The 18,129-nt window shown below is 38.5% G+C and overlaps 1 protein-coding gene across 4 annotated transcripts in view; it reads right to left on the bottom strand.

Annotated features, from left to right (window-relative positions):
• Window positions 1–2,499: 2,499 nt before the first annotated feature.
• The window catches only part of SEMA3D (semaphorin 3D), a 145,813-nt gene continuing 130,183 nt past the window's right edge, over window positions 2,500–18,129 (bottom strand). For all 4 annotated transcript variants that reach the window (XM_082755868.1, XM_082755869.1, XM_082755866.1 and 1 more), the window contains exons 16-18: window positions 17,707–17,771; window positions 15,334–15,473; window positions 2,500–5,270 (exon numbers count right to left, since the gene is read on the bottom strand). In XM_082755868.1, the coding sequence (XP_082611994.1) occupies window positions 4,857–5,270; window positions 15,334–15,473; window positions 17,707–17,771 (619 nt within the window). In that variant the 3' untranslated portion in view covers window positions 2,500–4,856. The remainder of the gene's footprint in view (window positions 5,271–15,333; window positions 15,474–17,706; window positions 17,772–18,129) is intronic.

The following is an 18,129-nucleotide window of genomic DNA, read 5'->3' on the forward strand; positions in this document are numbered from 1 at the left end:
TACATTTAAGGGCACTCACTATTTTGATATACAGAAATAAACATCTTACAAATCTGTCTTATAATTGAACTTAGAATTTATAACTGAACTCTTATCTTGTGCCTTTTTTATTACTATAATGAACTTATTTTATGAACCCTGAAAACTGGATTACAACTGCAAAGAATGTCACACTTCAGCTAGCTACAGAAGCTTAGTTCAGGGTCATATTAGAAGCACTATGGTAAAATACTACAGTGAAGGCCATTATAGTTTATAAAATGTAACAGAATATATTAGAGAGACACATGGGCTTAATTTTCCATTCATACAAATGTCATTCCTTAGACCTTCACATCTCAACTACAAGAGTATGCAAGAAGAACCAAGCCAATATACTGTACCAGATAACCCATAGATTTGGCTGTTTGACTACCAGACTGTAAATAGAGTATAATCTACCTAGGCTGTGATTTGGTTCAATTTTAATCTTTGTTGTCAGTGGGAGCCTATCTAAACCTTAGCTCTAAAAATCATATTTGTCTTTTGCAATTACACTCTATTACAAAATGAACATAACACATTCAAATATGTCCTGGTATACACATATGCTCATGTGACAACACTTTAGCAAAATCAATTTCCATTAGTTTCTATTAAATATTGAGATATTATTATGAGACACATGGACTAATTACATGAATAATGAGTAAAAATAACAAACAATCGTTATCTGAAATTTTAAATGTAGATCAATATGTATAATGGATATATTAAAGACTTTATAGCATTTTAACTGTAGGGAAAGTCATGACTTTCAGAAAAGCACATGAACTAAAGGAAAGTTGTAGCGTTTAACCTAATTACTGCATTATGAGTGACGTGAGAACCAGGTCTAAAATCTACTTATGAATTGGAAAGCATTCACATTCCGAGGTTGATATCTCAAGCAAGTGTAAGTTAAACTGTTTGGAGAGGAAAGTATTTGCTTATGGCATGAACACACATTCACACCTGTTATTGGAACAGTTTCCAGTAACAGAACTACTTTATCACAATAAGTGTTAATACTTTATTCCTTTTTCTGCTAATCCCATTTTCTGTTTTATTTTAACCGACTGCAAGATTGCTACAGAGTTTAGGGCCCTGTTGAGCTTTAAAGATTATGTCAGTTTTCAGCATTTTTATAACTATAGATCACATTGTGCTAGTAATTCTAGCAATCTGTTTAAAGCCACTGCAGTTCAGTCAGGCACTGGCCATTTTCTGAAGCAGGATCAGTGGGAAGGTTTTGTTGAAGGAAAAGATAAAGTATTAATAACTGGACTCCTGGATGAATGAATCCGTAAATAAATATCTATGCTATATTGTATGCAGTAAGGGAGCTGCTTAAAACCTGCAGTTATTAAGGTGGAGGCAACTTTTTTTTTTCCACTGTGGAACAAAACTTTGTTCAACTTCTTTTTACTAGGCTCTTGCAGGAGGCAAGGCTCAGTTTCATTTTAACTATGAGCCTGTTGTTGCTCATAGTACTGCTCGTAGCAACCCAACCAATATCCAAATCATTAGTTTGAAATTTAGTTAGGTTTAGGTTTTAGCCTTTATATTATACACAAGATGATTATTTATTTATTTATTTATTTATTTATTTATTTATTTATTTATTTATTTTCTGAAAAGAAAATGATACTTTCCAATCCTTTACTGATCTAGTTTCTAGTCTAGCTCATACTCTAAACTCCTCTCTGGGCCTGCAGGTGGCTGAAAGACCCATGGTTCCTCCTGCTCCTACTGATGGGTTTGCATTATGGAGTCCTGCCTAACAAAACCCTGTTTTCTGAAGTGATCCTTGATATGTCCTATTCAATCCCTGGTCCCCAACATCCTCTGGCTTCCTTGGACATGTCAGATCTTCTGTGCATGAGAAACTGAGCTAGCCCTGACAGCTTTAGGATACATACCTCTTATCCAATGTATCAAAACAGAGACATTTATCAGTGCAATATTATTAAATATTCTCCATGGGGTGGTATGAACCTAGTACAGACCACTGGTTTGGAGGATATTGAATTTATTTCCCCATGATGGAAGTGGCCATATATCTCACTTGGGGTTTTATGCTACCCACACTGATGAGATAATTTCTTTAAGAAGAATCTCATTGAAACAACATTGGAAGTAAAAGAAATTAAAGTTGTTTTTTAGAGTAAAAACATTTTAATACAACCATTCAAATCTAATGCTCCCAGCACTGAGACTCTAGTCATTCAAGACTTCTACTAAAGTCAGTGAGGCGAGGGTTCGTTTTTAGAATACCTACCCTCAGTTATATCTAAACATAATTCAAGTAATTTAGTTTTCATGAAGGATTGAGAAAAAAAAAAATAGAAGAACTGATTTGCTTCTAGCAAACATGAGATGACGGTTTTCTAAAATTAAAATGCTGTCACCACTGGCGAGAAGAGTAGGCCCTTTGTCAGTGCATGTAAATGTAGACCACAGCCTTGCTGTGATTCCACTCATTTACTTGATACCTAAGTAAGAGAAATGGGACTTTATGGACTGATAAAAATCTAATCAGGAATAACTGAGAAGGTTCTGTATGATGACACTACAACCTTCCAGCCAAGAATATTGAGAATGCCAGTCATAGGGTGCTTTATATTTAGTAGTTTATTACCCCCCAAAACCTGCTTTAAGTAGTTGTAATTGGCCTTAAAATCAAGGTACTCAAAACGATGAGTCTCCTGTGAAATGCCTGGCCTAAGTTATTTTGCAGCAAAAATGGCAAAAAAAAAAAAAAAAAAAAAAAAAGTTCTCAGCAGGTGCTCAAAGTACTGTACTGCTGGTTAGTGTCTTCAGCATCAGTCTTTCTGCTGATTAAAGGTCCTGTGCTGAGAAATTCCCTCCTCCCCACAGACATTATAATATCTAGCACTCAGTGCTTTACACTATCAAAGCATTGTATGCATGCCATTTCATATCTCCTAATTAACTCATACATCTCCTACAAAAAAAAAAAAAATAATAATAATGACATATGGTATTGCTGGCTTTTATACAATACACGCAGACTCAGCTTTTGGTTTTTACAGGAAGCATGGGTAAGTTGAGTTCCCTTTCTGAAGTCTGACATACACATTGCTGTATCTGACTTACAACAGAAAGGAAATGAACAGTGATGAAAATGGTAGCTACATAGTTATCAACCCGGGACTGAATGTGCACACAAACACCAACATGGGTAAGGGCAACTTTCTGAAGCAATGCTCTCAGTTCCTTAATGAGGCGCACACCAATTACACGGATTTCCCACAGACTTTGTTCTCCTGATCTGTAGAATGCATGAGAAACGAGTAAAGTCTGTCATTTTGTTATCCATCAAAGCTCTCTTCCATGTGAGGAAGTGGCTAATTTTTCATTTCACACTCAAAAAGGCGTGAAAGGCAAAATGGAGGACGTTAGCTGGAAGAGAAGAAAGAAGGGCTGTGACTCATAAGAAGAGACAGTAGGCCTGATTTTGAGCTTGTGTTTCTTGCTGCATATCAGGAATAAGTTCAATAAAATCATACTGATGTCAAACAGACGAGAATGAGGCCAGGGTTTCCTGCTTATATGAAAAGATTTACACTCCTACAACAAAAATATGAATTGAGGAACAAGGAACATTTTACAAATGGAATCATGGTATACAGCAAACTTCTAACTTACAAGTTTTATTTACACTTGGACATCTTTTGATTTCTTTATTTATAATAAAAGTATTAATTCAAACAATGCAAATTTTCAACTTAAAAATACATAAGACCTTTGGGAGAAAATCCCAAAGAATACACACATCTGAGGAATGTCAGCTCTGTGTCAAGAGCACTGGTCTCAGCCACTAAATATCTTCCCTCATCGTCATTTGTTTTAGCTTTCTTGTTGTCTTTTATTTTTCTTTTCCTCTGCATAAAATAAGGCTAGCAAAGGGCCAGAGAAACAGCCAGAGTACAACACTGAGAGGAACAGGAGAGGTGCAGCCAGGGATCCCATTATTTGTTAATAGGATTTGTGCACATACCTCCCACACACCACTTAGGAAATTTACTCCCAAGCATCTCAGTGGCAATTTCAATTAGGGTGAACATTTAATTTCAGCAGATGGACTGCAGACTGGTGGCTATCAAACTCTAATGAATAAGGCTTGATAATTTCCCTCTCTTAAACTATGATTATGCTTTCTCTCTCTCTCTCTATTTTTTTTTTTTTTTTTAATGGGGAAAATCAATGTAATCCCTAAACCAATACTTAATTTGATTTTTCACTGAGCCTCTCTATGCTAGCAAACCCTACCCATGTGCCTGTATACAAGCCCAATGGGTAAATTAGCGGGTATTTTTGCAGATCTGTCACACATTTCTACCGTGCTTCTTATTCAGAAAGATGCCAAAGAACTATGAATACATCTACCCTCCCCTGAAATGGAGCCACCTCTGGGGTGGAACATGGCAGCAAATATTAACATGGGAACACAGACGCTAAATCCTATGTGAAAATTATGCAGAAAGTACAGAACACAGCTCGCGTAGCCTCAGGCTACCCAGAAATTAGCTAAAAGTGTACATCTTTTCTTTTTAATGAATGCATTCAAAATTATTGCCTGGCATGTGGTACTCCAATAAGGAACATCTCATTTGGTATCGAATCCCATTGTACAGTCTTGTACAGATTAATAGTGATGGTGAGCTATCTGATTTCAGTAAGAAGCAGTACTAATTCATAGGCAAGATGCACAAAAACATAACAGTATTTTGTTTTTGTTCTTGTTTTTGTTTGTTTTGTTTTTGTTTTTGTTTTTTGTGGAAAATGTCCTTTCTTTAAATAGTGTTTGCAAACTATGTAGATGGTGGCCTGGCCGGCTCATGGTGCCTTCGGTTTCGCTTTTTTTTCATCTCCTGCACATGTTTCCATTTGGCACCACCCTTGTTTCGCTGTCGCCGTTTCTCCCGGTGCCACATCTGTTCACAGTACTCATCCAGGCTAAAGCTGGGGCTGCTGACGAGCTGGATGTAGTCCTTGTACCGCAGCCGGGACTCTGTCAGCAAATCCCTCACCCGGCCCTCCTCGTCCTCAGTTTTCTGAGTGCCTTCCATTTGGCCATTCTCAATGACATTTAAATTCAGCTTTACGATGGTGTGGACAAAGGTGTGTTCCTGGGCTTTGCAGAAATAGGCTCCTGCATCCCGTCTTTGCAAGCTGCGGATCAGCAGCCCGTGCTCGGTTTTGATGATCCTTTCATCTGCCTTCAGCTGCATGGTTAGACAGAGAAGAATGTGAATTGTGAATGTGAATTTCCTCAGAAAAAAAAATAGAACATGTGTCAGTGCAATACCAAAGTGGAGGCAAGGCAGGGCGGGCACACTGCACACCCTGTCGCACCACAAGATGGGGCATGCATGGCTCAGATACCATGAGATCCTTTCAATTCCTGAGTTTTGCTCCTAACTATAGCATCTGCATCAGTGATATTTCAGCATGCATTAGTAAAGGATACATAGCGTACAGCTGAAAGGCCAGACAGCAGCACTCATCACACCAGAATGCAGTAGATAGGCTGCATTCTCCAAGGAAGGTTAGGCGGTTAGTGCCATAAATCTCATTTGTTTTTTAACTGCTTTTCTTGAGGTATCCATAATATATCCAATATATGGGGGTACTTGTATATCTGGAATGATCTGAGACATTATTGCATTGAAAATAACTACCACTGCTGATTTTTAAAGTGAAATGCTCTGATTTTTATCTTCTTCAACTGGGATTTATAAAAGGAAACTGATCCTGCCTTTGACTCACTGAGACATGCTTAAAAGCACCCAGTGAGGTTAGAAGAACTTATAGGGGAAAAAAAAAAAAAAAAGATTGCAAGTGAGAGCTGAAGTCTGTCATCATGGAACTGCAGTTTCATTTATAAATGGAAATATTTCCAAAAACAGAGTGATATGAAATGCTAAAAAATAAGGTGCACCTTAAAGTAATAACACTGTAAGATAAGTTACATATTTGGTGATCTGAAAATTATTTCCAAAATAACCTAACTCTGAACTAAACTAAACTAAACTAAAATTATATATATATATATATAAAATAAATAACAAAATAAATAACATAAAATAAAAATAAAATAGAAATACAATACAATAAAAAAAAAAAAAGTTGGGGCATTGGGCACCTAAGTATTTTTGCAGCTGGGGAACACAGAAAGTAAATGATTTGCCAAAGACCATATAAAGATTAGTAGCAGAGGTGTAAGCAGAAAGCAGAGCCCTAACTCCCAGACTCCAACACCAGCATTTCCTTTGAAAACAATCTTGTTCCAGCACAGAGCTGTCATCTCCCTGGCATGCGATGTTCTGCTGCCACACAGAGGCTGCAGGTCACAACAGCACCGAAGGGCCCGGGGTGCCTCTTACTCAGCCTGCAGCAAAGCCAGTGTCTTGATCACAGCCTGAGCGCTGCTGGTGGTACTGTTATAATGAAGAAAATCTTCTGCACAGGGCTGAGCACCGGCTTTAAAAAGAGGGGTGGGGGCAGAGAGAACCAACACAGAATCTGGAAAATTTCCCGGAGTGCACATCTGACCCTCCAACAGACTTCAGAGAATGAAGATCATGGAGGCATAAAGATGACTAAATTAGATTTATTCACAGTGGGTAAGCTACACACTGTTTCTTTATGTAAAAAATCTGCACACAATTCCCTCTTCTACTCCATGGGAAAAAAAAAAAAATGTATTTATACATATGATTCTCCATCTGTTATGATTCTAACTCACTGGTACTTTATCATAAGAGGGTATCTTGGAGCAAAAAGATGGATGAGGTGCCCTTTCCAGGGCTTTTTGCTTTCCCATTTTCTGATATTCTTTGATAAAGACTTTGGAAGGGTTAAATGATTTAAGAGACCTTTTCAAGATCAGCAGAAAATATAACACACGTGTATCTAAGTAATACATGAACAGAAAGAGAGTTTTCCTTGCTAGCCTGTATCAGCTACTACAATCTTCAGCAACCTATAGATTAGTAGATTAATCTACCTGTATATCTACCTATAGATTAGATATAGGTAGATATTGGCCTGTGTACTGCAATTGTTTTGACTGCATCAGAGAGGAGAAATCAAATGCTACAAAAACCTATGCTAGAACACGGCTCTGGCTGCCTGCTTCTGTGGCCAGGCATTGTTTGGATCCTGACACATGTCGATAGTCTTGTGTCAACCCTGAGTTTTAGTTTCTTTGTTTGTAAATTGGATATAATCATGCCTATTGGCACCAGCAGGGTGAAATCATGCTAATTTCTGAAAATTCCTGGAAAATTGATTATTTTCTGACAACAGGTGCTACATGAGCACCAGCCATATTTGATTTACTATACTGAGTTCCAACTGGAGAAATTATGGTCAAAACAGAAGAACAGACACAGAAGATAGCAGGGAGACAGATTAGAAAAGACCAAATTTTCTCTTCCAGAAGCTACAGCATAATAGTCTTCAATTTTATCAGATATTGGCACTTCGTCCCAAGTAAATGTACCTTCCTCATGGTTACAGTAAAAACAGAATCATAAAAGGTATAAATGAACCCAAAGATAAGTAGCTGTAGGCAGAAGTATGTCTAGGGCAGGTGTTTCCTTGTGCTGTTGTACTCCACAAAGCGAAGCAGGAGCAGAGGCCAGGTGGAAGTGCTCAGGGGTTTGGCTGTTGCAACATGACAAGGAAGCCCCTCTTTTTTCTGCCCAGGCTTCATGCTAAGAATGGAAAATCCTACAGACCCCCAGTTTGAGGAATTTAGGAAGAGGGATGGGAAGGTGAAGCTAATTTGCAGGCACTTGGGTTTCATAAAGCTCTATGCAAAGATCCAGTTCCCACATTGTTTCAGTGAAAACGGGACAGACCTCTTTGAGCTCAGGGCTGGATGCAATTGCAGTGGTAGCATCTGCCTATTGTGGCTCTGCCAGTATTGTAGTCTAGAGTGCCTTGACAGCTGTGTACCTCCTACACTTGGAAGTGCTCCAGCTGGCTCTTTCGGCTGGCTCGGCACCAGGCCAAAAAGCCCTCACTAGTGCTTCGCTCATTTTCAGTGAAAGGAAGGGAGAATAATGGCATATCTAGACTTGAAAAGATGACTGGACCCCCAAGTCCAGCACCCTGCTACTCATAAGTATTTACCGTTTGTGTAGCAGCCGTCCCTTTCTAGTTGTAAATGTGTTAACTCAGAGAGTTGCCCTACTCTGCCTCAGGATACTGCAGAGAAAGCTAACAGAGGCTAAATTGGTTGTGTCCCTTAATCCCAGCCCATCACAGCTTCTATTTTTAATGAAGCAGCATTCTTACAGAATGTCCTGTGTTAACCTTGGATATTGATTTACAGTGACTGTCACCTCCTTCTTCTCTGGGCCTTCATTGTTCATTCTTTTCTTATCCTCTGGTAGGATGAAATTATGGCTCCAATTTCACACGTATTGAGCAACACTTCATTATTGTTTTTCCCCCTCACTTCTCTTTTTGGTATCCTGTTTATGTTGTTTTACCCATAGGTTCAGAACTCTTCCTGTCTTTCCTCTCTACTTTTTCCCCCATAGGGCTCTGGAGTTTCATAAACACCTGGCATTTCATTACTTGGTAGTAGATCTTTAACCTTTCACTTGAATGTTTAATGTGCTCTTTGGTTCCTGACCTATAGATGTAAAACACATTTTATTAAATTTTGAGGAGAGTGAAAAGGCTACTTAGATTAAATACATCATTCTGTTTTGGTCAACTGTGGATTCTTCTCCCCCCCAGTTATAATCAATACCTCTCCTTAAATATTTATAAATAGGGTTTTAAAAATTCAGAAGTACAACGGCTTTAATTCACAAAAAGCTTGCTGACATGCTTAAATTTCAGCATACAATAAAAATTAAACAGGAGAGAAATAGTTTTGTTCAATTGGGAACCAATTGTAAACCACAAAAAATGAAGCAATTGATTACCATTAACTTTCTTTTTTACTGGAGTGGGAGCAGGTGATTTTTTTTTTAATTTATAAAAAAAAAAATAATAATAATAATAATCTGAATTTTGTACATTTTATTCTTTATGGTAGGCACTTGAGGTTTGAAAATTACACTAAATAAAGTATGGCACATGCTATAGGAATTGGCAATATTTGATAAAGGAAAAATATCTCCATGTAAATCAAATTGATTTTTGCAACCTAAATTTAACAATAGGCTTTGCCAATAATGATGGCAAATCTTCAAACAATCAGTAAGTTGGAAAACAACCAAGGATTTGAAAGTGCTGTGGCACCAGGTTAGGTCAATGCCTTTTGTCCTTTGCTAATGATGTGTTTAGATAGCTCCCTCTTTACAAATAATTCACATGTCAACTCTTTCACAGTTAAAACACTGCACCTGTCTGGGAGAAGAAAGTGGCTTCAAAGCCTGCCTTCCCTCATTAATCACCATGTGAAAAAATGTTAGAGGTAAAGCTGGACTAATCATGGGTTAGCAGCAACCCCTGAACAAACTGTTGCAGGGAGGAGAGAGAAATGAGGAACATTTGCTTAGAAATCACATTCAACTTTGTTTTTTTCTATTGCCTTCTTATTCATTCTCACCATTTGAGTGGAAATAAAGATTACTCTGCTTTTGTTGGAATTATTATTATATGCAACTTTTTTTTTCTGTTGTCCTGGTAAACTAATCATGTAACTCCAACACAGCTGTAGAGTTAATTTCTCTACTTCTTCTTCTGCTGCTTTTTTTTTTTTTTCCCTTTTTTAGCATTTTTTTTTAATTTATTTACTAAGAATTCACAACTAAAATGAAGAACGTGTTGTTGGTAGTGACATTATGGAGAAATGTGCATTCTGTTATTCTCAAGATGAAGCTAACTTCTCATTCTATGACTAATTTTTAAACTTTTACCCCCCGATATATTCAAATGAAAGCAGTAATATCACCTTATATAGCAGCTCAGAGTTACATCTTTTTTTCCCCTTAGGAAACTGTCAAAAATATTAGTCTTACTTGAAAATCTCAAGGTATTAGAAAAAAAATGCCAAGCCAATGAGTCATAATAAAATAAAAGAGTGAAAGCATAAGAGCTATAATTAGTCCCTAGGCTGCAGAATAAATCTTATTTTCTCCCACTCTTGATCTGTTTCTTATCGACCGAAGGATTAAGTCTGTGTCTGCTACAAAAATACTGAAATTCACTCCTGTTACAGAAATTACTACTAGAAATTTAGACCTTGGTATATGTCCTCTTCCTTACTCAGCTCTCTCATCTGACTTTTAGGTTTTAGGGCTGGCCTATGCATCCTTTAGCACCTTTTTTATATTTTTTTTTCACAAGATTCTTCTGAACAGATGTTTATAACAATGAAAATCACAGCCATCATGATGCAAGAATCTCCAGCCACAAAAAGATATGGAAACTTATGTCTCATTCACCAGCATACACCCACTAAGGTCAACTGAACAGGACACAGATCCTGGGCAAACTGAAAAATGTCTTAGTCTGGCTAAAATGTTGAAAGGAAACAGCTCTTCCCTGATGAGGTCATGCTCCTGCGCCCATCAAGTCCTATACAAGAGTGAGTCACGTTAGTGTACCTACCAAAACATCAGGCGGTCATTGGACTGGGTCTGTCAGAAAAAACACAGCCTGTTTTCCTACCCCTGTGGAGTAGGAAAATGGGACAGGGTGAGAATGGCTGCAGAAGAAACTGGAATGTTCTTCTGCCTTTCAGGGGATTTATTTTCACCTCCAGGTATGAATATACCAGGAAAGAGAGAGTTAAAAGCGACCTGCACCTGTTCTGTCACTTCAGACCATATGGTTTGTTCTGTCCCCTTCATGGATGCGTGGCAGTTTGGCAGGCCCCAAGCCCCAGGAGGCCCACAGTGAAGGCCAGCCTAAAGCAGAAGGCCTAACACTTTCCAGAGCCACAAGGCACCGAAACTGAGGGCTTAATAGGGAGCCTTGCACTTGTGGTTTTTTTTTTGTTTGTTTGTGTTTTTTTTTTTTTGTTTTTTTTTTTTCCAGTCCTGATGCCTATTATATACCTAGGAATATAACACATAGGAATTTCAGAAAAAATAAATAAATATCTGAGTTTAAGCTTCAGGAAACTTCAGCACTTTAAGTCATTATGTAGAAATGACATCCCCACTTTATTTATTTATTTATTTGCTTGTTTGTTTTATGAACTCCATTCACCAAAACACTCTCCCTCATCTCAGTGACTGAAACTGCAAGCACAGGAACAAATGTGATCAATTGCATGAGCAACACTAACCACAAAAGCACTAGATATTTGACTCCTGACCTTAAAACAGCCCCAAACTACAGGAAAATGTACTCCCACTGGCAGCAAAATGACCTGGTGACAGCTCCTGGACCACAGGAGATCCTGTCCCTCCCCACAGGTTGCTCTGGCTGGAAGTCACACTCTGAACCATGACCCGAAGGGTGAAATGTTGGAGACATCCTGCTGGGCACAACGCTTCCCACCTACTCTGAATTTTGCCCTTTTCCTTCCCTCAGGAAGCTGTAATACATGTCAGAGAGAGTGTGTAGCTGTCTATTTGCAAAGCGAGTCTTAAAGACTTGCTGAGACATTGCAGCTACAGCCCTGGAACTAAAAGTCCGTAACCTAAGTTCCAGGTGCACAGAGTCATTTGAAAAGCATGGTATCGTCATCACAATAAGTTACACCGCTAAGACACACACTGAAATAATGCACAGTGTTATTTGAGAAATCTGCTGCAGGAAGGGAGAGGGAGCAGAAAATATAATTGTAATGGGAAAAGTTATGGTGAGGCATTGGCTAAGCAAAGATCAAGCTACACATTAAATATGACTACCTTGTTGCTGTCACATATGGTATTTCAGTCAAGTAGAAGTACTTTGCAAAGAAAGTCAATTACTATGCCTGTCCTTGAATTTTCCAGGAAGGCCTCCAATTAGGCTCTAATACCAATGAACTCATTTCCACTGATAAAATAGATTCCAAATTAGGAAAACTGAAAATCTTAATTTAAAAATGCCCATATTAAAAAAAGGATTAACATTTTAACCTGCAAATACTCTTATTCCCTTTAACAGGAAGAGTGATGCTCAGCTTTTCTACAGATTGAGTGGATTTATTTAGGCAGTCATATCTGAAATTAGGAATTTAACTTCTGGTACATGCATTTTTAAACATGACATTCATATATGATTAACTCTATTTTAAATATATATATATTTATTATTTTTTTTCTCTCTTTTCCTTCTAAAAAATGAAATGTCCCAACATGGTAATTTGAGATGTGAAAGCTGAGTTTACTCAGGATGAGTTCCAGTTCTTAGGAGACTGGAACTAAACTGGGTCAAAACACTAGAAAATAAGAAAAAGAATTCTCTGGCAGGAATCAAGCAAAACTAATAGCTATATACTGTCTTTAAGTGATCTGATCCTGTAATTGTCAATGTGTGCATATGCATTTATACAAGCTGCAACCTTCAAAGACTGGAAAAATAAATAAATAAATAAATAAAATAAACTAACAAAACCACCCCAAGGAGTTCCGGAACATGTGCTCCAACTTCTATTTTATCAAAGCTAGATCACAGAAACACTGCTATGGCTTTAGGGACAATATGTGGTAAGAAGCTATTTGCCTACTGTTAGCATTCATAATGTAGAAAATCTGTCTGCAGATTTCTTCTTCAAATTTTCTTCTAAATTTGCCTCAGAGGTTAATCTAGCCTTTTAGCAAAGCTTTACTTTTCTCATACAAACAGATGTCAGATTGTTTACACAGAGCAAGCCCAGTAAACATTTCTGTGGAAGGCTGCTAATGTGCAAAGATGTATACTGTGCGCTTGCTGGAGATTCAAATGCCATCACACATAAGTGCACATTTCCATCCTCTCTCCCTAGATCACAACCTTGGCATGCTGGGTACTCCTGTAGTATTAGGAATCATGGTGTCTGGATTACTGGTATTTGGTGCAAAAATGGGAATGGGGGCCCAGACATTCCCACAATTAACCATTTAGAAACACAGATGTTGGTAAAAAATGGCATAGCCTTACTTTAAGCTATGTTATATAGGCTTTTAGCCTGCTCTGATTTTGTTCAAAAGTCAGTTTGATCTGCTGTTTGTTTTGTAATCAAATAAAAGAGAAATAAATAAATAAATAAACTGGGCTTCCTGACTTTCAGGTACCTGCACCTATGACATAGGAAAAAATCAATTTATTTATTTTTTCCTAAATTGAAACAGGTAAAACTTAGAAACAGCACTCCATAAGAGGCTTTCAAATCTCTAAAGTGCTGCTTCTTATGATACAGAAATATTATGTTATTCACAGAGACCTGACTGCTTCAGGTGAAGTTTGTAGCTCTGAGGAACTTGGACACATGCTGTAGTTGTGATGCATTGTTTAAAAAACATGACTGGGTCTCCTCATAACTTGATATGAACTACTGTTCAGAATTACAAAAAAAAAAAAAAAAAAAAAAAAAAAAGTACCTGCTTAAATTTATTTTTAAAATTACTCTTAAACACATGGTTTGAATTAAGCAAATACTTTTCTTTTTTCTCTGATCAAATATGTAATTGCATTTGCAAACTGCTGCCTTAGGGAAGTAGAGCACAGTCTTCTGTACAGGACACTTAAAGGTAAATCAATTAAAGCAAAAACCATGAATGCCCATAGGTTTTTAAAGCCTGATATACTTCTAGCTGGGTTTTCACTTTAACCACCTGTGGCTATGATCATGTTTGGCCTGCTGATCAGAAGACCACTTTTTTTTTCCCAATTATAGACTGTAATGGAGGTTAGAGGTGGTATTTCAAACCAGTAAGCTCCTTCCTTTGGCATTTAGTTCATGTTGGGGGAAGCAGTATGTCTATAAATTAGTGAGATGTTTATTCCCAGCAGAGGGAAGAATCTTTGCCAATCCAAAGCATAAGTAAGTAAAAGGGAGTAAATTAAAATTTCTCCATTTCTTATGGAGAAAACTCAGAGGTGACTCATATCCCTTTACTCTTGCTTCCTGGGTGAAACCATAACTGAGGTCTCAACTTTGAGGTGGCTTCATCCCTACAGATTTCCCTTCATGTTACAAGCAGTGCTTAGGGGACGACAGCAGTGAGGAAGGTCTCAACCAGAGGTGATGCTCTCATGGGCACCTGCCATGGCTTGCATCTCCCCAGCTTTTACAAAGAACTAGACTACTTTATGCACTCAGAAAACCTCACAGGACAGGTTATCATTGAGAGTGGAAGACTGGTTGTGTGTTTGTTAGTTCCTAATTTTTATCTGGGATGAACATTTAACAAAAAAGCATATCTAACACCTGGGAGCAGCTCTTCTTTTCCCTTCTTCTCCTTCCACGTTGCCATGGCTGCAGCCACAGCAGGACTTGGCCTCAGACACAAAATCATTCATGTAATAGAAAGGCTATGAAGGCTCCTGAGGTTTGAAACTCTCTCAAACCCAGTCCAGATCAGTCCCAATTGTTGACCTTTTGGGCGTGTAAGAGGGCCCCTTTGTCACTAGGCCAGAAAGGAGTCCACAGGACATGGTACAGGGGCACCTGGAGGTTTTTCCAGCACTTCTCCACTGGTACAGACCCCAGAACTGCCTCCTGCAGGAGTTAAGGGCCATCACAAATCTCACTGCTTTCTACTTCAGGTGAAAGGTGCAATTCTTTAAAGTGACATCTCTACATCAGCACAGAGTGCCATTTCAGAAAAATCCTCAGACTCCAAAAAAGAAAAAAAATAAAAACAAAAACAAACAAACAAACAAAAACAAAACATAACAAAACAAAACAAAAAAGGTCCTTGCTGCACAAACTGTTCTTTCTCTGGGGAGACAAAGAGAGAAGCAGCAAGACATACAAAGCCACAATGTTTAACAATATGAGGGAAGGTCAGACACTAAATGGAGCAGCGGTTTGAACATACTTTTGCCTGAAGAAGTAGTTGTGCTAGTTACTGAACAAAAAGTTTTGTTTGTTTGTTTGTTTGTTTTACTTGCAGTATTTATTTATTTTTTACCAGTATTTAAAGCCTAATTTCTCTATTTATTTTTTTTTTTAATTTTTTTATAGAATGAGCATGTAATTCAAATTAAGTACCTAAATCTGCTTATGATTCAGTGCAAATGGCTTCTCTCTTCCCTAAATGGTGTTACCAGAATGCTGTGCAATACCTAAGGTGAGGCAAGGAAAAGTAAAACATTGGCTAATCCCAGTAACTCCTGCCTTTCAATACTCAGCTGAATTCTCTGCAGAGGAAACTTGTCTTGATGACTATAACTTACCTCTTCTCGATGTTCTTCTCCAGAGCGTTGAATGTACCACCTAATAGAGGCTTGCTGGGACTTAGGAATACATTCCAGAAAAGTTGAATTAAATTCAATGCCAAAAATCACCTTTTCATCAGCAGTTTCATGACTAATGCCTGGAAAGCAAACATGGTACAGGAGATTAACCCTGACCTTTTTTTTAAAGCAATGGGAAAACAGCCTGATTCAGAACAGATGCTATAAGAGTGAGTGAATTATAAAAAAGCAAAAGGAAACTTAACTTTTAGCTTAAACTATAACTATGAGGATTTAGAGGCGGCTGCTAACCTTTCTCCAGTGCAACTGTTTTTTAAGGAGGTCAATAAAATCTATATCATGAGCTTGCTCCATTTTAAAGCTGAAGCTTTTGCCTTTGAGGAATTTAAAATCTGGCCAATATTTTTCCTTTATGTAATGCAACTAGTAAACCTGAGAGAGGTGGAGCAGCTGCTGAAGGTACATCATAGGGTCTGGTTTGTTCCTCTCAAACACTTTAAAGGAGTTGCAGGGCTAAAGTCAACTGAAGTTTGACTTCCTACAGTATAATTTGAAATTCCCTGTAGTATGTTTCAGACCAAACACTAAAGTACATGAGCAGATCTAAGCTCTTTCTTGGGGATTGGTAGACCTGAACAAGTCATTGCTAAAATCTGCAACACAATCTCCCTTTTCAGGCTGTCTTATTTGTGTCTTATCTGCCTTATCATCAGACTAAGGCAGTTCCTTACATCCTTGCAATAACAGAGAGGAAGGTGAAAGCAGTGGTGTCTCCTAAAATAAATGTTTGCTCAACAATAAAATGGATACAGTTTTATATATATATATTTTTTTTTTCAATATAATATATACATATATGAGATCTGCAGAAATTCAAGCTCTTTGCATTAAATACTTTTCTTTTATTTCACTGTGCCACAGAGATTTTAGTAGAGCCAAACAACTTCATGCAACCAATGCGGTTTCTGGGATGGAATCTCACACACTGGAGCACTGAATTTAAGTAGGTTTTGGGGCCATAATGTTGCTAATTATCACAAATAGCATAAATTAACCAAGAGCCTGGAGTGGCACAGGTCAGCTTCATGGCTTTATGGCACACAGAGGTTATCCCCAGCTGGATGAAATTTCTCTTGGTAGTGCTATGTCATGGAGAAGGATTAATACCAATTTGCGTGCTAAGTCATTTTATATTTGTCTAGGAAAACTGACTCTTCCAGTAGCTCTTTATCCGTCCAGAAAAATAACATTGTCAGTCTTTCTGCTAGCATTTCTACACCCTTGAGCTTTGCATGGTCTCAGATGCCACTGCTTGGAAGTGATGGCAAGCAGCAAGTGGGTGAATTCTGGCCTTTCGGTAATGAACAAGAGTTTTTGCCACTGGTTTTAATGGTAATGAGACATTACCCTGACTTTGTTACTATGTCTATATGTACACATGTACAGCCAGAGTCCTCTACACTGTGCAACAGACTTAAGCTTTGATCCTGTGGCAAGCAGCTCTGATTTCTGCAGGGATTCACGCCGAGATCTGCAGCAGGCATCCAGCATTGCTGCGGCATGAAAATCACCAGATCAATGGAAAGTGGCGGCTTTTCCTGAATCAAAGCTTGAGTGCAGCAATACAATCAATACTGTTTTGACTGTGTTGCTCACTTTAATAAGCAAATATAAGAGCCCCAGACAAACCCAAACTTGGTTTTGAATGCTTTTCATTTATTTTATGCTGCCACAGAGATTGCCGTGTAACCACAGGATTTCATACTGACAGTGCACGCTGCAAGGGAACTGCTGCAGCTGCCAAAGGAGCAAGCCAGATTCTTTGGCACCCGAAAACAGGGTGTGGGAAAGGGAGGGGGGAACTGACAGGAGGGGGCGTAGGCTCTTGTTAATAACAGGAGTATTTAAGTAGCTGTGGGGAGGGGAAGGGGATGCTTTACCAGCTGGAGCTGGGTCTTAGGACTTACATCCAGTATATGTGATGGAAGGGGAAAAGTTGGTGTGTTCTGACTTAGCCCTTGAGGGTTTCTCTGTGGGATTGTCTTCCCTGTTTCTGAGTTAACCAAAGTCCCAATAACTGCTCGTGGTGATATGTGTGATGTTTTCCCTCCCCTGGGTGGGTGCTGGGGAGGGTGGGTGCTGGGGAGGGATGCCCATACAGCATCCAATGATACTGCCCTAGACTTGGCTCCATGAATTTAACCGTGGGTTAATATATCTGAATCACAGGGCAGCTACTTTAATGGTGTTATTTTCCCCAGTTTAGAATGTTTTCACAGACAAACAGGAACCCTAAAAGCAAACTCTGTTGTCAAAAGGACTACAGAGCAAGGAAAAGTGCAAAATACTCACTGTCTTCCACATCCCAGCATTGTGCGACCGGGTCTCCATATTTGACATCTTGCCTTCTGGCTCGCCTATGGGAAGAGCATGAAAACTTGTAACACTTCAGGCATAATTGCTGGAATTCAACAGCAAAATACAGAGGGGCTCAGCAGATGTGGATGCACGTTGCTCCCACCCTACTGCTGACAATTACAGTCTTAACTAAAACCAGCCTCACCCTCAAAGCTGCATGTGGCCTAGAGAGATTTGTACAATTGACATCAAGAGAAAGGCCTGTGATTTGGGAAAACCACTGTGAGAGGAAAGAGAGGGGGAAAAAAAGAGAGAGAGAAGAATAAATCTGCCTGGAATAAAGAATGTGTCATATAGTGACATAAAGAATAGCTAAAACTGCTTTCAAACTGTCCATTCTGCGTGTAGGTCTCTTGG

This window comes from Aythya marila (assembly GCF_965140915.1).
Source record: "Aythya marila genome assembly, chromosome: 1".
NCBI classification, from domain to species: Eukaryota; Metazoa; Chordata; class Aves; order Anseriformes; family Anatidae; genus Aythya; species Aythya marila.